This window comes from Micrasema longulum, unplaced genomic scaffold, assembly GCF_059751315.1.
Source record: "Micrasema longulum isolate JH-2025_06_02 unplaced genomic scaffold, ASM5975131v1 h1tg001831l, whole genome shotgun sequence".
NCBI classification, from domain to species: domain Eukaryota; kingdom Metazoa; phylum Arthropoda; class Insecta; order Trichoptera; family Brachycentridae; genus Micrasema; species Micrasema longulum.
Window position 1 is genome coordinate 28,081 of NW_028279005.1, and position 22,148 is coordinate 50,228.

The 22,148-nt window shown below is 30.8% G+C and overlaps 1 protein-coding gene across 1 annotated transcript; it reads left to right on the top strand.

Moving 5' to 3' along the window:
* Positions 1-1,367: 1,367 nt before the first annotated feature.
* Positions 1,368-3,351, top strand: LOC148273796 (glycerophosphocholine phosphodiesterase GPCPD1-like). Its single transcript, XM_088238180.1, has one exon. It carries the CDS (start codon positions 1,390-1,392, stop codon positions 3,262-3,264), a length of 1,875 nt encoding a protein of 624 aa, XP_088094306.1. The 5' UTR covers positions 1,368-1,389; the 3' UTR covers positions 3,265-3,351.
* Positions 3,352-22,148: the final 18,797 nt, after the last annotated feature.

Genomic DNA, 22,148 nt, shown 5'->3' on the forward strand with positions numbered 1-22,148 from the left:
TTGCAGCAATTTTTAACATTGTTGGCAGCTCCCTCGAACAAGGGCTGACTGCTGCAATGAAACCAGTCATGCAAGTTCTTTAGCCAAGAGATTCGCCTTCTACCTGCACTGCGTCTTCCTTCAATCCTTCCCTGTAGAATGGCTTGTAAAATATTATATTTTTCGCCTCTCATCACATGCTCATAGTACTCAAATTTTCTATTCTTTACGGCATTTAGTCCTATTTTTTTTTTCATCCCTCTTATCCTCCCAGGAGACTTTCAATATCCTGCTCTAGCACCATATTCTAAAGGCTTTTTCATTTCACTCAATTTCAAATAGTTAATGTTAAGTCTGTTTAATAACGTCTTCTTAATTATTCGAAAGAATTATGTTTAATAAATTATGTTGCAAGTAGCCTTGAAATTAGAGAGATTAACAACTTGTGACACACAATGTATGTTTAGAAAACAAAAGAATTTCTTATCTCAGTCAATAGCATACCTCAATAGGAAACAAAGAAAATCATGGTATTTCATAATATAATATAATATATCAGATAGATTTTAATCTAATTGGTATGTTCAAAATCGAATTATTGATAATGAGTTTTAGAAAATGACGTAAATATATAATCTTTGGAATCAATGCCCGGCTTGGAGAACAAAGAATCAAAAATATTTGGTCTCTTAATTTTTTTGTAGACAAGAACTGGATTGAATCTTCTTGGGAGTTATTAATATTGATATCATATAATCCAGTTTTTGTCTACACAAAAATGGATAGACCATGTTGATAAAGCCAGCTGGTCCGTAAAGAAGCATGAACATTGTAAAATAATTTCAGTCATTGCCTTGTATGAAGGTATAATAATTCAGGCAGATGAATCACACCCACATTAACCAACATTTTGGCCCTTCTATTTTACAAATGACGACTGATAGAAGAGATGGAAAAAGGTGGATATTTAATCATAGGCAGGATCATCAAGGTTACACAGTTCGTAAAGTGGCCACTTAAATAAGGCAATGACAGGTCACCAGCCTTCTAAACTCCAGAATTGCCCGATTATTTTTCAATTCAGATCGATTGTTATATTTATCATATTTATTTCCCACGTTTTTGTTGAGATATTGGCGGGTGCTATATGCACCACCGGGTGCGGTTAGTAGAATGATGTTGATAGTTCTCATATGCTATTTATAAACCAAAACCAATATTTCCACATTTAAAAGGAGTCAACAATTTATTCATTTAGATACTCTGTTGATCTTAAGTGATTTGTGGTTATTTGTTTGTTGCTATAAGATAGATAATAAGAACAGTCATAGATAAGTTTCGTCATCTTAGATGCTATATAAAACGTGTAATTCTTCGAAATAATATATCAGTTCATTACTTGTGGTCATCATGGACTCAGTTCAGAAATGTGTCACTGTGTGCAAGCGTGACCAGAGAGTATCCAAAGATGATACTAAAGAATGGAAGTTCAGAGTTCTGTTACCAGATTTACACCCCTCAGAAGTTGCTTGCGTTACTGGTGATTGCACAGAACTTGGAGATTTTCAACATCCCGATGTTGTACCTTTGAAAAAAGAAGGAAGCACAAACTTTTGGTCAGCAGTTGTTGCGATCCCATCCATTTTTCCCGTTAATTATCGCTACTGTGTTTGCATAATAGCCCCTAATCCACGCCAAGTTATTGTACGAAAGTGGGAAACCAACTTTGATCCGCGCAGAATTAAAACCGAAGATCTACCCAATGATGAAACTGACACGTTTGGAGAATACAATCAAACAAAGAAAATTGACAATGGATGGCTTTCAGAAGGAAAACTCTTCCAATTTACGATCCCCGAAGGTTCTATCAAATTTGGAAAAAACCTAATTGATAAAACTGTGTATGTTAAACTGACACCATTAAATTCTCAATTGGATTGTGTTGCTGGTGGTGCTGCTTTGAAAGAGCCCGATAATGTAATTACTGAAGTTGCTAACCAAAATGGAGAAGACCCTAAATTTAAATACCAAGAAGAATACGGTCACGTTTATTCAAAGACTGACTATTTACTGTTCAACGTAACTACTCCCACTGATGTCGTTAACATTTTTATTGTTAATTTTTACGAGAAATCTACCGAAGGACTTATTCATTTGGGTTACACTCATATTCTGGTGTCCGCATTGAAAATGTCAAAAGGAAAACTTGAGTTGCCTATTTATTGCGCAACAAACAATTTACCGATAGGAACAATGAAAGGAACGTACCTTATTATATTACCAACGAAAGATTTGCCAAATGACATGTTAGTTACTTATCAAAGTTTTTGGAATGAACTGTGGAAAGGGCTTGAGGGAGGACACCGCGGAATGGGGTCCAGTTTTAAAGGAAGAGAAGAACACAAACTGAGAGAAAATACAATCGCATCTTTTGAACAAGCGGTAAAAAGTGGAGCTGATCTTGTTGAATTTGATGTTCAACTCTCAAAAGACCTCGTACCAGTTATTTACCACGATTTTAAAGGTTGTTTGATCACAAAAAATAAAACGGAAGAAGAACTATCGGACATGGTTGTGTTTGATGTACAAGATCTTACTCTCAAAGAACTTCAAGAACTAAGAATTTATCATCAGGTGGAAAAACGAGAAGGAATCTACGTTTTTGATGAAACTATCCCCGAACCTTTCCCTTTACTTTCTGACGTATACGGAAGCGTCAATCCTGATGCTGGATTTGATATTGAAATCAAGTGGCCAATTTCTAAAGCAAATGGTGAGATGGAATTGGAGAAAACGATTGATTTGAATATTTATTTGGACAAGATCATAGAAGTTGTAATGCGTCATAACCGCTCGAGGAAAATCTTCTTTTCCTGTTTTGATCCTGACGTTTGCACCGCGCTAAGGATGAAACAGAACCTTTATAGGACCATGTTCTTGACTGAAGGTTTGATCGATCAGAAATATGAAGATTCGAGATGCAACAGCATTCCAGCAGCCGTGAAGTTTGCCTTGAACTCCAGTATCATCGGCATTGTGTCTCAAACTGCTGATTTGTTTAGAGATCCTGACCTGGTTAAATTAGTTCGTGATGCAGGACTCGTCCACTTTTGTTGGGGAAATGACAACAACAATAAGGAAAATATTAACAAATTAAAAGGATGGGGAATGGAAGGTATTATTTTTGATAAAATTGATGTTTATTCGACTAAACCAAAAAAAGAAACAGTGTTCAAGCAAGTTGAGATGGAAACGTCTGCTAAATATGTGGTTCAAAGTAATTAACGATTATTTTTTATCAAATAAGTTTTGTTTTGCTTTTTTAATGAAAATGTTATTCTTACGTTATGATTAAAATACTAATATTTTAAATAATGCCATTTTATTTATTCTCAAAAAATGTCTTAATATTTGTTGAGAACAACAAAACAACTTAACAAACTACTAGAGCGTTACAAAAAATATTTGTATGATGCGGTGGAGTGTCAAACATAATTTATTATCATCAACGTTAAAGAATCGAAGAAATATGGATGTTCGAACATTGGCAAAATGGTGAATGTTACGCAGTGTGTAAAATGGCTACATAAACCAGTAAATGACAGGTTATAAGCCTTGTAAATGCATGGACTTTCATTTATTTTTTAAGGTATTCTTCATCTCTGTTGTAGTTTGTTAATCATCAAGGTATTTTTTCTTTCTAGAATTTTTGATTGTGATTTTTACTGTTCTATGCATTTTTTTTATTCCTGCTCTTTTTTACAAGTACCTTAATATTCACGTAAAATAAACTTTAAAAATATAATTTGTCAATGTTTTTGACAAGTTTGCTCTATATTTACTACGAGTATTTTGGTATTTTTTCCGTATTTCTTTATTTTATCACCATTACTAAAAAAAAAAAAATTACAGTAAGGAAAAACCAAGATTTTTTTTAGAATTTTAAATTGAAAGGGGTACCTCAATTACAAGTTATATATAAAAAAATCTACATATCAGTAGCATAAAAAATATTTTTTGATTCATAATTTTAAATTCCCGTGAAAACGGTTTCTACGCCATGGCCACGCTTTTTACACGTCAAGATTCGGTTTAATTTTGAACTTTGTTCGTAACCTTTCAAATTTAAATACATCAGCACGAATTTTCGTTTTTGTAGAGACATATTTTTTAACAATTTTATTTGATAAGCTATGCATAAAAACGTTTCTCTACAATGATCATATTGATTTTGAAAATACAAATAATTTTTCTAAATCCATTTATTTATGTGTTTTTCTAAATCCACGTTTTCCTATTCTTAAAGTATCATAAACTTATATTATATAAAGTTTATTTTTTTAAATGTGTTAATTATATTAAAATCAGCTTATAAAATTAAGATTCATATTTTTTTTTTTTTTTTTTTAAATATTAAAGTAGGGCACACATATCATACATATTGTTATGTGTGTTCTAATAATAACATTGAAAATATATTTAATTTATAAATTGTTTACCACATATGTCTTGACCATTATTTTAAATTTTGATATGTTTTTTTCTTCATAAATATTTTTTTCCATTTCGTAATACTTTTTAATTGCTTTAAATAAAATGGAATTTTGTGACTTTGCCTTTTTCCTAAATGGAAGTCTAATTTTGTTCTTTTCTCTAGTATTGTGATCGTGTTCATGCTGGTTCCGATCAATTTTTTTCCAAAATTCTGTTTTTTTATGAACAAATATCATTGTATTGTAAAATATTCTTTGTTTATATGTTAATAATTTCATTTCATTTACCATCGACTTTACCCTCGTATATCTGTTTTTTTTCAAAATGATTCTAAAGGCTTTATTTTGTAATACAGTTAGTTTATCTATGTTTTCTTTGTTTGATAAAAATAAAATGCTACTACAGTAGTTAACGTGTGGTTCAATAATTGCTTTGTAAATAGTTTTGCAGGAGTCCTTATCAATAAATCTTCTGATCCTTCCCAAAATTGATATTTTTTTTGTAATCTTATTTATTACCATCTTAGCGTTTTGGTGAAATGTAAGTTTTGAATCCAACATTACACCTAAATATTTAATTTCAGTGACTTATTGATGGTGGGTGCTATAGTAATTGGACATGCTTAATCTCATCGTCAAAAATGAATAAATTAAGTGCGTTCATTAAAAAAAATACTCACAAAAAAGTGTATATTTTATGGTGGTGTAAATAAATTATTACGTTCACTTATTTTTCCTATTAGATTTAGAGTGTCCAATTGCTACAGCATTCCCAATTAGCACCCACCCTTTTTGAAATGATTTTTTTAATCGATTTGCCGGTTTTTTAATACAGTAATTTAGTAATGAATTCATTTCTAAAGATCTTTTTTCATAAATGAAAAATTTAAAGTTATTCTAGAATAATTATCAAATTATATTTTTTCAGCCACTATGAGATTGAACTGATAAAACTTTTTTTTAAAACAAATAATCATTAAAAATGATTATTGCTGTGCAACAAAATATTATGTAATTTGTAAAAACCGCGAAGTGAAGTGAGTATTTACTTATCAGTGAGAAAATATTTATCTTATATGTTTAATAAATTTAGTGTTCTGATGCTCAATCGCAGATAATATCACGATGTTTAATCACGTCGATTAAAAGACCTTGACCAACACTTCCCCGTACGAATATTATATCGCCTCGGTAATTACAGACATGTGCGGCGTTTGTGATTGAGCTGCAGGACTTAATATCTTTATTATAACTAAGATTAAATTATTATTTCTATAAATTCATACATTTTACATATTTTATATTTTTTCTGTTTAACTTAATCTAAGTACGAGAACTGAAACTATTCTTGGTGATTTCCAATTCCCAAATAATAAAAAAAATACAACAGGATTATACTAAGTGAGGATTATTTTCTTTAATATAATGAAAATTTAACAAAAAATATTGTCAGGAATATAAAAATTTTAACCAATATTTTTCAATTTCATAGAGCATTGTATATTTTCGGGGTGTTGTTTGATGCTCAGTTATCTTTTAATCTTCAAATGGTTAATATATGTAATGACTCCCTTAAAATGCTTGGTTTTGTTCTTAGAAATGCCAAGATCTTTTCTAACACTCAGATTATGAGGACATTGTATAATTCCTTTGTAAGAAGTCGTTTAGAGTTTAGTTCCATTATTTGGTCGCCACATCAGGCTCGATACTTTTTAATGGTGGAGAGAGTGCAGAAAAAATTTCTGCGCTATCTGTACCGACTTTTTACTGGTAATGCTAGGCTATCAGTCATTATGGAGGAGGAGAGACGTTCATTTGGGTGTTCACTTGAATAAAATGATGTGTTAGACAATTATGTAACAGAAATATTATGTCGAGGAATGGAAAGTGTTCTCTCCTGAAAAGAGATTCAACACAAGATAATTGTCGTTTATGTAATAGGAAACGCTTTAAAAAAGTGCAGTCAGGAATACATCATAACTATTTAAGAAAAAAGTGAAAAGTTTTGATTTAAGGAAATTTATTACGTTTATTTCAATTTTTATATGTATTTAACTTTTTCATCTTTTTTTTCTAACGAATATGTTCTGTAACTTGAATTATAAAAATAAAACTTTTATTTTATTGGTTGGTTGGAAGAAATTGCCATTTGGCAATAAGCCCGCCAATGTACAAATAACATTATGTACAAAAAATTTTATAAATAAAAAAGTAATATTTATAATTATTTTTTGAGTAGCACTGATTGAAAACTTCGTTTTTTTGTAATTTATAGGTTATTTTAAAAATATCAATAATTAAAAATATTTTTAAAAAAACAAATTATTGTAAGACGTTACTCCCCATTATTTACACAAGATTTATTTTTTTATTTTACGTAATGGGAAACGTTAATATAAATATATGTATTTTATTTATACAAAAATTGTATTTAATGGTAATATTGCATACTTGTATTTTTTATTTGAATACTGTTTAAGAACATTTTACAACACTTCACCAGCCAATGACAAGTCATAAGCTCTGTTACTGCCTGGATTTCCGTATCTCCTTTCAAAAATTTTCTCCATATCTTTTGTACTGGATTATGCCATACGTTTTGTCAATTTGAATAGATTTAAATACTGTTTAGATTTAGTTGTTATAAACTTATTCATGCCAACCTGTTAGGGCATACATAAGCTTGTTGATTGGCTTTTAAATTATTTTTCATTTATTTATATATTTTTCTTCTTTTATTTAGGAAACTTACAGTACAGTTACATTATTTTTTACTTTACCCAGTTAGGCTTAGCTCTAATATCTTAGTCTTTCTAACTCCCTAGTGAAATTCAGTCTTTGTCTACAAATGTTTGGAAAACCAGCTTTAGCCTTTTTGATATGTTTTCTATCCTGCAAAACATTGTTTTTCTTTTACGTTGCAGTTATCATTTTATTTGATAACAAGCCATCAAAACAGAATGTCAAGTAGACAAAAGTGGGCATTTTCAACAACCCTTAAGTTGAAAGTAAATAAGGAAAATGAGTTTTTGACTATTTTTTTGGAAAAATATTAAAGAAACAACAAACAAACAAACAAACCATCACGCCGTTTCCCCGTAAGGGTAGGCAGAGAAGATAGAACGCCACAACACTCTATCTTTGCATACAGATCTCGCTTCCTCTACATTCATACATCTTCTCATGCACGCGCGCCGATTATTCCGACTTTTGACATGTCCATCTTTAAGTATTTGTTGGATTTGGTCATGCCATGTCTTTCTCGGTCTTCCTCTATTTCTGCATCCATCAACATTCGCATTGTAAATATTCTTAGCCGTTCTCTCGCTGTCCATTCGTTCTACATGTCCAAACCAGCGCAGAGCTCCTTTCTTGATTTTGTCGATAATGCTTGTCTCAGCCTTACATAATGTACGGATCTCAACATTTGTGCATCTATCGTACATAGTTTTACCACACATTCGCCTGAGAGATCGCATTTCGACAGCATTCAGCTTACTTTCATCCCTGTTTTTCCAAGTCCATACTTTGCTCCCATACATCAGGGATGGGACCAGGACTCCGTTGTGAATCGCCAATTTTGCCTCTTGTGACAACCATTTATTTGCCAAGGTCGATTTAAGTGCACCGTTCACTCTGTTCCCGGCACTCACCCTCCTTTCAATATCTTTTTCAGTCATTCCATCCCTAGTGAACATACTTCCCAGATACACAAATTCCTCTACTTGTTTTAGTATAACTCCATTCACAGTGATTTCACATTTAGTCATACTTTCATTTCTTTCAAAAACCATCACATTCGATTTATCGACATTCATCAGCAAATCGCTTCTCTTGCATACATCGTAGACCTTTGTTACCAAGAATTGCAGTTCCTCTTTGTTATTAGCAAGGAGTACAGCATCGTCAGCATACAAAAGACAATTGACTTTTAAATCACCCATTTTTGCTCCCATTCTTAAGCCTTTCAGTTCTTTCATGCAGTTATCGATATACACGTTGAACAGCCATGGTGACATAACACATCCCTGCTTCACTCCTTTATGAATGTCAAACCACTATGTGTATGATCCATTTACCCTAACACATGCTGTGCTGTCTTTATACAGAGAAGCAATAGCACGTGTTAGATTTACGCTTACTCCGTACTCCGATAACACCTTCCATAATTTTTCTCTGTCAACTCTATCAAACGCTTTTTGCAGATCGACAAATGCGCAGAAAAGCTTTTGGTTTTTAGCAAGAAATTTTTCTGTCTATATTAAAGAATATATGTTTATATGTAATATGTATAACCCTTGTCAAAGGATTTATTTATTTATATATTTTTTTACCCTTGAAAATAGACGCATTGCATGTGAATTATGCTATTTATATAAATTTTTAAATAGTAAAGTAGACACTAACTTTTAACCTACTCTCCAAAATTAATCTTTATATCCCTTTCCGCGTGACAAGATATAAGTATTTACTCCAACAGCTGGATTGTAGCACTTATTATTCACATAACTCTTTCTTTTATCGTTCTTGCTAAAAGTTTACTGCCTTTTTTTATCTATCGATATATTTTACAAGCCCCTTAATTCATTTACACATAAATTAAGACTATTTTTTTCATACAAATACACACATACAAACCTTTTTGTTGTACCAGAATTTAATATGTATGATTTTTATTTAGAAACTTCGCTGGTCTATCTTTAAACTGTATATTTTTATATGTTATTATATTATTTTTAACTGTTTAGTTCTGTAAAATATATAATCTTCAATCAAGAAAACACTCTCTTATTTTGTTCCTGTAATATTATGTGTGTTAAATCTAAGTTTAATCATGATATTGTTTTTTTTTTACACAATTGAATCCAACAATGTAAATAATGTATTTAAATAATAAAAATATTATTCTGCCGAATTTTTTCAATGAGAATTCAAATTTTTCTTTGCTTTCTCCCTATGCAATCAGCAAACATTACAATTTATCGCTCTACAGTTAAATATTTTTTGAAATGTTGGTTAGTTTGCACGTTTGCTTTTTGCTGTTTGACCGCCTTTTTCCAGACGTAACTCTATGCTGTATTACTCGCTAACGGGTGTAAAATAAAGAACCGCGTGACGTCATAAAACATCCGTTTCCAACAGAATTATAAAAAAAAATACGAATTTTTCAGATAACTCGAAATACTATGAAAGAGTTTTATAAACTCTACCATAGCAATCGTAATGACATTTCCAAAGTTATATAGAAAGGTCAAGAATGTTTTTTTTGGTTTAGGTACAAACATAAAAACACAATAAAAACATGTATGATACATTAATTGTAATTTTTTTTTTAAAATACAAGGGTTATTTTTATCACAGCAAAATAATTGACATATTGAACCAATTAAACATTTTACTAGTGTAATTAATTCAATTTCGAATGACAAATTTGTTTTCATTCGATATCAGATATTTTGTATAACCACAGACTCGATAGTAATTATCTCGGTGACTACGTACATTATTTACATTTAGACGTTAAGTTCAATAACACTCACCATCAGATAAATTAATTTATCATTATAATTTAATTAAAATTAATTGAGAGGATTTGTGGACACCCACGACCATATTTTCTTATAGCAACAAAGCTAAAAATTTTACTCATGATTTTGATAAAAATATCCACAAAATTTCTTGGTTAACTCTTAAATGACCATGGTAAATAATTCCTTTGCATGCGGTTATGTAACATCGTGTTACCAGAAGCAAAAAATGGAATGTTCTAAAATTCACACATCTGAAAAAAAAACATGGAGACAATCTGTTTAATAAATACTTTTCCATGATTTATAAATTTAAAAAACCGTTCAGTTTAGCCGTGTTACAGCAAAATAAATAAAAAATCATAAGCCACTTATTTTAGATGCGTGCGTCCCTTATCACTACCAAGAACCGACTGAATTAGTTTCAAATAAAAACTGGCCTCAAAATAGCGTCTCTGTCTTCTTTGATAACAACTCATAAAATTTCTATCATTGCGCTCTCTCTTATACAGACATATTGCTGTATTGGTGAACATTCATTCCTCGTGTAATAAGGATAAATATTTTGTTTGATTAAAATCCAACATAGTTATAAATATTGTACTTTCCAAATCCTGTGAAAATTTGTCCATTTGAAGATTATAAAAAAAATAACTTAATCATCAAAAAAAAAAGATAGATATATCAAGTCTTGTGTCGTTTGTCGACTAGTGTGACATCACAGCCACACAATAGTTAAGTTTAATTGTAACAATATTTTGAGTAAGTCCCAATTTTTGTAGACTTGAACCGGATTCAAACCCTTTGGGAGTTTACAATATTTACATATTACAACAATTAGAGAAAACATTTTAAGAGGGGATTATGGAAGTCTGGGCATTTTTACAGGGCTTATGAAGTGTCATTGGCTGGTTTAAGTGGCCACCATCCACAGTTCTTCTTTCTTCTCTAACTCATATAGTGTCCATGCGGCTTGACTGTAGAATCATCTACCATCCACCATCAAAGATGTTACTACATTCACTCTGTTTAAATCACGTCTGAAGAAACATCTCCTTCCTCTTCTTTAATCTCTCCTCCTTCCCTCTTTCCTTTTTTTTCCTTTTTCCCATGAGTAATAGTTTTGATTTAAGGTAATTTACAAACAAATGTGTATATTCCTATTTTTTTTATATCTTTAGCTTTTTAATCTTTATTTTCTATTGAATATGTTCTGTAACTTGAATTATAAAAAAAAAACTATAATTTTATTGGTTAGTTGGAAGAAATTACCATTTGGCAATAAGCCCGCCAATGTGCGAATTACATTATGTACAAAAATTAAATAAATATATTTTTCCTTCTACGTGCCACCGCCAAGGAGACTTATGTCCTCAGAAGCAGTGTGCGGTATGTGGTGGACAAGCAGTACTGATCTATTTGATTTGTTAATTATAAAATTGGGTAGTAAGTGATAACAACCCTATCCCCATGATTTCGTATTTTTATCGACTTTTCTTTTCGCTTACAATCGCTGCCTGCTGTAAGTTTAAATGTGTATTTTTACCGCGATATCGATTCAACCCCGTGGCAGTTGGGAGAGAATTATCATAAGGAATAAAATTTGGTCGATTTTCAGGCATTCCAAGGACGTACAGTAAGGTTTAGAAGAAAATTTTGAGGTATTTTTTCTTTTAAGAGTACGGACACAAACATGATACTGAGAATGCTTAGCTACCGTAGTATAGAAAAATGCATATTTTTACTTCTAAATGTTTTCCGCAAGATACTTGGTTTTACGATCAACTAAGGTATTTATTTATTTCACGTGAAACATTATATTTTTTATTTTCTATATAAACACTTCATTGGGCATAACCCGTGTCGATTTACGTTAGTTTAATGTTATGTTCTAGTACATGATAAATATAATATAATATAATAAATAACACTGTATTGCAGTGGCGAGCTGTGAGTCTTTAAAATTGTAAGCTACAAAAGTTCTGATAAAATGGCCATATGGCACATAAAAAAAGTATATAAATAATCCCTAACAAATGGCACTAGTGTCTAATAATTTGAGTAAAAATATTTTCTTATGTAGCACAAACATTCGATCTTAAAAATGCATTAAAAAAAACATGATTGCCAAAAAAAACTGGAACCCGTGAGGACTCGAACTCCCGCCCCGGTCCTCAGAAAGCAACGTCCCATCCGTGCGGCTAGTTCATGTTTTGAGCAAGGCGTTGAAAAAGTCATTTATATAACTGTATAATTCATTAGCGTACCGGTGCATCTTTGTTTAAGTCTGATTATTATAACTTGTCTTGAAATTAAACAATATTTCTTAGTGAAAGAGATATAAACTAAATAATTTTAAAGTATTCCTTACCGAGTACGATAGTTCACTAAACAAAACATAAATTACCTTTTAAGAATCATAATTTCATTAATTTTTATACCACATTAATATTCACAAAACGACATGAGTTATACATTTTATATTTATTTATATATATATATATGTGTATTCTTAATACTATACACTAACGTTACGTTACGTTACGTTTTTATCATAACTCAAACCTTATTTTAATTGTTTAAATAGATACCATAGAATAACCTACAATTCAATTGTCATCGTTTGCACAAAAACATTTTATAAATCATGTATATTTTATTTTTGTTTAGCTAATCATTGTTTTTTTTTAAAACACACTAAAGGAGTTTTACTGATACGCTAATATTACGGATTAAAATATCAATTTGTTGTTTTTATATATTTTCAAACTAGTTCCTTTTCAAACCACCGAAACTTATTAAGTATGATCAAGTATTATTGTAACTTCCCTGTTTTGACATACAAAATATATTTGCTATCTCTTTCTCACACATAACAAGTGCGTATATAGGCGTGGAATGTAAAATGATGATCATGATTTAAAAACCAACAAAATAGAAAAATTTTACAATGTGTAAAGTGACCCCTTGAACCAACCAAGGACAGGTCATATAACTTGTAAATGGTTCAAATATATGTATACATGTATTGTTTCCTGAATATTATTTTAATTGTGGTTAATGTACACCCCTGTTAGATAGATAACGTCGGGGAGGCAAATAGAGATGGTGTGGGGGAATCGAGATGACGTCGTATTACGCTGTGATAATTAACGTTTGCAAGGTTTGACCGTATAATTTAACTCAAGTAGTTGCTTGCCAATTTTGTCTAACCCTTAAACTAAAAAAGACATCAGCGAAAATTATTTCGGGATTATGACTTTCTATTGGTTAGTTGGCTGTATTTACCCCTTTTCAACGTTTTTTTTTTAAAAATATCATTTTTCAATAGAACATCAAAATTATCATGTACAAAACCATCTTCAGAACTGTGGTTTTATCAATGAGAGGCGTCGACTCTAACAACAAAGTCTGCAGAGATGCTGGACATCTTTGAAAAGAGAGTGCTAGGTTCCGTAATTGATGAAAAATCTTTAAAATTAGATCTTACAATGAACTATACATCTGCACACCTTCCAGGTTTTCTGTATACATTGTATTAAATAGGCTGAGATAAGTCAAATATGTGCAGAAAATGCCATCATCGCGGGTACCAAAAACAGTCTTAGGTGGCATCTAGAATTGAAGTCACTGAAATTAAATATTTAGGTGTAATGTTGGATTCAAAACTTACATTTCACCAAAACGCTAAGATGGTTATAAATAAGATTGCAAAAAAAATATCAATTTTTGGAAGGATCAGAAGATTTATTGATAAGGACTCCTGCAAAACTATTTACAAAGCAATTATTGAACCACACGTTAACTACTGTAGTAGCATTTTATTTTTATCAAACAAAGAAAACATAGATAAACTAACTGTATTACAAAATAAAGCCTTTAGAATCATTTTGAAAAAAAACAGAAACACGAGGGTAAAGTCGATGGTAAATGAAATTAAATTATTAACATATAAACAAAGAATATTGTACAATACAATGATATTTGTTCACAAAATTATAAACTCTAATAAAAAAACAGAATTTTGGAAAAAAATTGATCGGAACCAGCATGAACACGATCACAATACTAGAAAAAAGAACAAAATTTGACTTCCATTTAGGAAAAAGGCAAAGTCACAAAATTCAATTTTATTTAAAGCAATTAAAAAGTATTATGAAATGGAAAAAAATATTTATGAAGAAAATAACATATCAAAATTTAAAATAATGGTCAAGACATATGTGTTAAACAATTTATAAATTAAATATATTTGCAATGTTATTATTAGAACACACATAACAATATGTATGATATGTGTGCCCTACTTTAAGATTTAAATAAATAAATAAATAAAAAATGCAGAAAAAAGGTCGGTAGACCAAAGCTGTGGTGGGAAGACGACAAAAAAAATACATCCTTACTACTGGAAGTCTCTATCTGAAGGGTTGAAGGGTTGCAGCAGAGTTTCACCGTTTCAATTTGCATTGTTGCGTAAACGACAAAAGTTATTACAAGAAGATTGCTTCCAAAAGTACATTGGATCGGTGCAAGACAACGTAAAAAAGAATCCAAAACAGCTATGGTCCTATATAAAAGCTCGTCGTGGTATTTCTACTTACCCCAAATATTTTGAATATAAAGATACAAAATGTGAGGAAAGTCAGTCAATTTGTCTTGGATTTAATGACTTTTTCAGTTCTGTTTTTAGCAAACCCGCTGACATATATCCCGTAACCAATCTCGACCCACCATACTACAATGATAATGGAGTAATTAACAATATCCAAACTACGGAAAATGAGGTCTGTAAACTTTTGTCCATGTTAGATGCTAACGGGGGTGCTGGTAGTGATGGAGTGCCTCCATATTTTATTGTAAAATGCGCGAAATCACTATGTTCCCCTTTAAATATAATATTTAATATTTCTCTCAAGCAGGGATATTTCCCTCTCAAATGGAAAGAGGCTCATATTTTACCTATTCATAAAAAAGGTTCTAAAATTAAAATTATCAACTACAGGGGTATTTCCATTCTTAATACGTTTAGTAAGGTATTCGAAAAAATTGTTTATAAAAGCATTTATCCCATTATTGTTAAAGGAATTCCTCCACATCAGCACGGTTTTCTCAAAGGCAAATCAACCGCGTCTAACTTAATTGAGTTTACGAACTTTGTACTTCGTTGTATGGATAAATGTGAACAGGTGGATGTGGTCTACACTGATTTTGAAAAGGCATTCGATCGTGTGGATCATATCATCCTTCTGAGAAAAATTCTTAACCTTGGAATACAAGGTGACGTATATCGATGGATATCATCCTACGTAAGCAACAGGAGCCAAGCTGTCGTACTCGGAGGTTTTCGATCCAATTTTATAGATATTACATCGGGAGTTCCTCAGGGTTCACACTTGGGTCCTTTGCTCTATAATGCTTACCTTTATGATATATATGCAGTCATCCATAATTCAAATTTCTTGATGTATGCTGACGATAAAAAAATATATTTGAATATTAAAGATACTAGTGACTGCCATAATCTCCAAGACGATCTTCACCGATTAACAGATAACTATGAAAAAAATTTCATAAATGTAAATGTCTCAAAATGTTTACTCATTTCTTTTTCACGTAGCTCCAAACCTATTTCACATCAATATTTTTTAAGTAATCAAGCTATCCAACGAGTTGAAAGTGTTCGTGATCTTGGTGTGATTCTAGATAAAAAACTTACGTATGAAAACCACATCGAAAATATAGTGAACCGGGAACACAGAAACTTAGGTTTTGTTATCCGCACTTGCCAAGTTTTTAATGATATTGGTAGTATCAAATTAATTTATTTCGCTTACGTTCGTAGTCTCCTTGAATATGCCTCCTCTGTGTGGTCTCCCCAGTATTTCATACACAAGATAAGGCTTGAAAATATTCAGAAAACATTTTTGAGAGATCTCAATTGGAGATCCAGATTTACGGACCTTAACTATAAAACTTCTTGTCATAAACATAATATACTTAGTCTTGAGGATCGTCGTTTGTTATTAGATATGGGTATTTTACATGACATTCTTAATGGACGTCTTGATAGTCCTGTTCTGGTTTCTGAGTTGGCCCTTAACGTACCTGGCTACCGCACCCGTCACACGAATCTATCTCTTTTCCATGTACCCACAGTTCGCACCAATTATGCTCAGAACTCTCCTCTGATTCGCTTGACGCGTAATTATAATTTATTTTTCAATAAAATAGACATATTTAATTACAGTAAACTCACTTTTAAAACCAAAATTAAAAAACTATTATTTGAAAAAAATTATGTTTCGTTATAAAAAAAAATATATTTATATTTTTACATTGTAATTTTAAATTGTTTCTATTCACTCATATCAAATACACACTTACCCTGTCCTTAAACCTACCCTCACACCCATATACAATCACACACATATTCACATACCTACCAAAACCACACTCCACTTTTTTACACACGCATCCTCACACACAAAAAAAAACTCGCACACATGCACTTCTATAAATTATATTTAACTGAACTGGATTTTTATAATTGTATTTATGTGGAAAACTGATTTGGCTTTATTTTATGTTTTTTTTATTATGTTGTGTATATTTCTTTGTATTGCTGTTGTTTTTCTTAATAAACAAAAATAAAATAAATAAATAAAAAGTTAATAGAGACAAGGGCTTAATATGATCGGTAGTGCCATTGAAGAAGAAGATAATTGTTTAAGGCTGTAGTCTGGTAAAACGAATGCAAAATTAGGAAATTATACGATTTTGCCATTTTGAAGCTTTTTTAATCGCGCAATAATAAAAATTTAAAAAAACATAAATCAGATATAAACAATATTTTTAAAAGATATTTCTGTTAAAAAATATACTTAAAAGTTTTATGTAACTAAAATATAATTACTTTTAGACCGGCAGATTACGCCAGTTCAAATTTAGACTAAACTAAGGTATTTGGGATCTCAATAAAGACTAATTATTGAACAAAAATTTTTCGACTCACGCACGGAAGGTTCCGGATTTGATTCCCGGTGAGAACACAAAAAATTAAAATGTGATTTTTCTCAAGCCTGGGTGCTCTGTGATGTAATTCACCACTGTAATTAGGCCTCTTGGCCTGTTGTGGTGCAAAAAAAAGTGATTTTTTTAGACACTGTGTATCACTCACCATTTTGTCTAAAGATAGTTGACTTCCATATTCACATATTGCATTTTCCAATTTTCTGTACTAAAACTAGCTCCATCTATCGTTGAAAAGGGTATGTTTTCATAGACCAGAAATCTTTATTTTGGATTCGTTTCCAAGATAACAACGGCAAAAATTTAACTGTCAATATTTATTGACGTTACTTATTTAAACAAAATATTGTTTATTAAATTTTTTTTGGGTGGGTATACAAATTCGGGATTTTTCCCTGACGAAATCAATATCCAGATATCAACTTCTGGGCAAATACCTAACATGAGAGCTTTCACAGAAGTTGGCAGCTGACAGGGTCTAGAGTCTGTTTGTGGCTGCCTTGTGATTTATTTAGAGAGCGGACATTTTTTTTTTTTTTCAAAACAAGCTGTCAAAATAAACGTAATTAAATATAAGGGAATAATTATTTTATACTCATTTCACTTTTTATTATTAAAGGGTATCAAAACTAAAATTTCATACTAAATTATGTGAGAGATTTAAATACAATTTATATTTAAAAGGTTATTAATATTTACCAAAAATGATACATTTGACTCTCTTAAACATGGCTATAGGGGCCAGTTAAATAACTACTAAAACTACAACTATAAAACTTTGATTTGTAAACCAAAAAAATAGTATAAAAATATTAAATGTGAATAAATACATTACCTTCTGGATGGACCAAATGGCTTTGCAGAGAGGTATGATGAGAGGAATTAAGGATGTTGGCTTTAGGATCCGAGCTGATAAGTTAAAAATCTCCTGTCTCAAAGATCCAGATTTACAGATTTCATATTAATTTATTATGAATGCAGGAGGAGAGAGGAAAAAATAATTGAATTCTAAAAAAAAATAAAATAAAAATATTGAATAATAAGTACATAAAAGGGAAAAGACATTGTAAAGCTTCAACTCTACTTTCCTCCCCTCTCTATCTACTTCCATTAACATTTCGGTAGTCAGATGGCAGGAGGGACCATCTGTAATTTTTAAAAAATTTTTAGGAGAGCTGAAATACGTCTCAATTTCAAGACTTTAATCCACAAACTAAAATATTTTAGTGTTTTTTTTAAATAATAAATTACCATTCTAAATGACGCTGATTTTTTTATTTTTTTGCGGCGTGTGTTTACTGAAATATGAATTAAAACTTATGAAAACTAAAACATAGACAAAAATACAGATGGTCCCTTCTGCCATCTAACCACCCATTTATATTTCTTAGTAAAATTCACGACCAACAATAATTAATTAGATGCAGATTGTAGATGTTTATATGAACAAGTATAAATTAAGAGTTGAAATTAATATTTATACTCATAATAAGAAATCAAACACTGATTTGAGTCTACTAAACACTTTATTTTATTTTTACAAATATTAACATATAAAAATAAAAACTTTGAGACAATTTTTTCGCCTTATTAGGGCATTTTCAAATGAAAGTGAAGATTATTTGGATTAAATGTCCTTATCTAGTTATATAATTCCTAAATACCTAAATTCCCTATTACCTATTAAACACTTAGCCTCACCCTTAACCATTGGTTTTTCCCTCAATTATGATTAATGTACATGCTATAGTTCATAAGGTTATTTTTTACTTAAGTACCTGAAATTACATAACTGTATAAGGACATTCAATCCAAACAATCTTCACATTCATTTGGGAATGCCCTAATAAGGCGAAACAATTGTCACGAAGTTTTTATTTTTACATGTTTATATTTTTAAAAATAAAATAAAGTGTTTAATCGACTCAAATCAGTGTTTGATTTTTAATTATAAGTTAAAATATGTAGTTTTTTAAAATAAACACCAAATCAATCATTAAATTGAAATTAAAAGTTAAAATTAAAAGTAAAAGTCTAATTAAAATTTAATGTTATACGCTAACTTTAATGTTTTATTTTGCTGTCTTTGTAGTCTGTTTATGTCATTTTGATTTCCCGTTCCCCACATGAACTTTCCGTTGAATTGGAAGAACTAATGACGTATTTCAAAGTAGTCTTTTTGAATTCAAATTATTTTTAGTATACTTCTCATACATTTTTAAAAAATATCGCTGCCTTATTAATTCTCTAATTTTTACCATGCATCGAAAAACAATTTTATATCTAATTTTCCGTAGCATTGATTTTTTCACTGAAAGCGGTGGTCCATTTTTGACTAACTTCTGGGCGGACAAAGTACATAGGTGATCAAGGTGTGGGTGAGAATATGTTCATAGGGTAGGTGTTTAGTAAATAACAGCATTCACTGATATTATTCCTAGCCCATTACCTTTCTTTCACATCCTTTCCTTGACCTATCATAATAGTACCTACCTGACATCACGATAGAAGAAATTCAAAATAAATAAATTTGTATTTGGAACAAAACAAACATCATTTTTGACAAAACGTCACATTGCATAAAAGTTTTTGAATGGTCACGCGTCGTTCTGTTATCATAAATACATGCGATTAAGAATAGTCCAGAAGGAGCGTAGAATCATATTTGAATACATTGGACTGTGTCCAATAATTCTCCCACTTAGACACACTTTCGCCGCGCGCATACTCGAAGTCACTGCGTAATATTGCCAGATCGCGAAGAATATAACCATAACACAAATGTAAGGTAAAAAAAAAACTATTTGTTATTTTTTTTCAAATTTTATTGTGCACTCGGAAACATTGATTGATACAACAGACTCGATAAGTAAAGAGTCATTAACTTTAAACTTAAAATATAAAACAAATTTTATTTTACACAAAACGGATATTTTTATATCATGTAAATAATATTTTATGTTTTAAAGATAATGTCGCTCAAATGTCCACCACAGCGTTTGTTTAATCCGAGGTTCAATTTTCATAATTTCTTTTATTATATGAGCAAAGTAGGGTGAAAAAATTTACTACCCAGGCAACACTTACGAAATTTCCATTTTGTTTCTTGGAAAATCTGACAGATGGAAAAATAATTCAATTTTTAAGTAATGTATTAGTGACAAACACATTTATTTGATAATTACACGTGAAATGTGATGGCATCCTGTTGTTTTAAGATCCTAGAAGTATTTTTACACTTTAAAAGGACACAACACGGCATAGTTGAATTCAAATAAGGAGTTGCGTACTGAACGACGTATGCAAAGAAACTTATGGGTCGAAACGTTAACCTACTTATTTATGAGTAGTTTAGTCGCCTTATGTTTGATGTGCGTATGCAGTTTCTAGACTGTTCTTAATTCTATGCATAAACAGTGACATATATATCATACTGCATTTCATCATCCAGTGCCCAAAATCGAAGAACATTCACATCATGTCAAAGGTAGGTGTCCAGTCTATGTTCCTATACTTTATTCAAATACTCCCAACCTCTTATAAAACTGAATGAAATTCGTTTTCCCATTACAGTCCGCGTTTTCGTTAACAGTGGGTAAATTAAAATATACAAAATCATTTTAAAAAATATGTACATATACAGGAGCAACCCTGTATCACTTATGTAATCATCGGACAAAACCAGTAAACGAAGAAATGTTGGTAAGTAGTTGTTTGCAATTTATTTTTTTATTTTTTTATTTATTATATTATTTGTTATTGTATAAAAAGAAATATCAGCGTTCTTATAATTTACCAAAATATTTCAATTTGGTGGCCATTTTCAACCAGTTGTAAATAAATCTCAATGAGAAAATGAAAATCTACTTACGGAGAAGATTCGGAACCTCGGATCTCTGATTTGTGACATACGAGTTTATCAACGTTTTTTTTTTTTTTAATATAATTGTATTTTAGTATTTAAGTCAAATTTGTATTATAAATTATTATTTTTTACCATTTATTTGTTATTTTAACTTACCGCTGTGACATTTTACGCTTTTTTTAAAAATTATACATATTAAGTGGTTTACAAACAATTATAAACAAATTGTTTTACTATTAAAAAATTACAACACGTATGGTGAATACCTTAAAGAAGGGAATATAGAAGTCTAGGAATTTACAGGGCTTATGACCTGTCATAAGTTGGTTTAAGTGGCCACTTTACACACTGTGTAACATTCACCGTTTTGCATATCTTTGAACATTCATAATTCTTTATTTCTTCCATTTGTTGATTTGAGTGAAGTTAAAAATCTGAAACCTTTATTGTTGTAAAGAAATTCATCCGACTGAATTATTTCACATACAATTTTCCAATTTTTTAATTTCTTCATGCCCTGTAATTGGTATTCTCCATCCCTTTTGTAATTTGTTAATCTTGATGACTCCTGAGGGGGTGAAACCCAGTCTTTGGTCTACAAACATTTGGACAAGCTTAAATATTGTAAATTGTATTACCATACATTCGAACACATCCATGCATATGACGATCTACTTTATTTATGTACGAAAAAAATATCAAAAGAAACCTCAATTAGTCTGAAAGCGCTATGAGAACATATATAGTTTAATTACCGCATCACGGCAATTACCCTTACGAGTCACACTTTCATGGTATTCGCTTAAGGGTGTGATAAAAACTCGAAGGAATTTATCATATTTATTGCCCGACATTCCTACCCCAGCGGCAGGGGGTTGGATGGTTAGAGGTGGGGAGTTGGAGCGTTCTTGTATCCGAATCAAGAGTCCTGATTGGCCAGAATAGTAGAGCGAAGAAAATCGAAGTAGGGTGGAATAAACTACCTTGAAATTTAGAAAAAATATTATTTTTAGTACATACGTATGTGTCCAATTATTCTTTTAAGATTATTTATATTTTAGACAAATAAATATCAAACATGTTGGTTTTATATTTTAAATTTGTGAAAGGCCAATCAAAATCTTGAATAAAGTTTTAATATAATATTTATACATATTGTGGAGAGCAACACCAAAAACCGTGTGGTTGGCAGAGCCGAACCCCACTTTGATCCGCAACGCGTAATCCGCTGCAACGTCAGATCGGAAAAGATAT

What these genes read in the sequence shown, in the direction of transcription:
- LOC148273796 (XM_088238180.1), top strand. Translation starts at nt 1,390, where the DNA reads ATGGACTCAGTTCAGAAATGTGTCACTGTGTGCAAGCGTGACCAGAGA.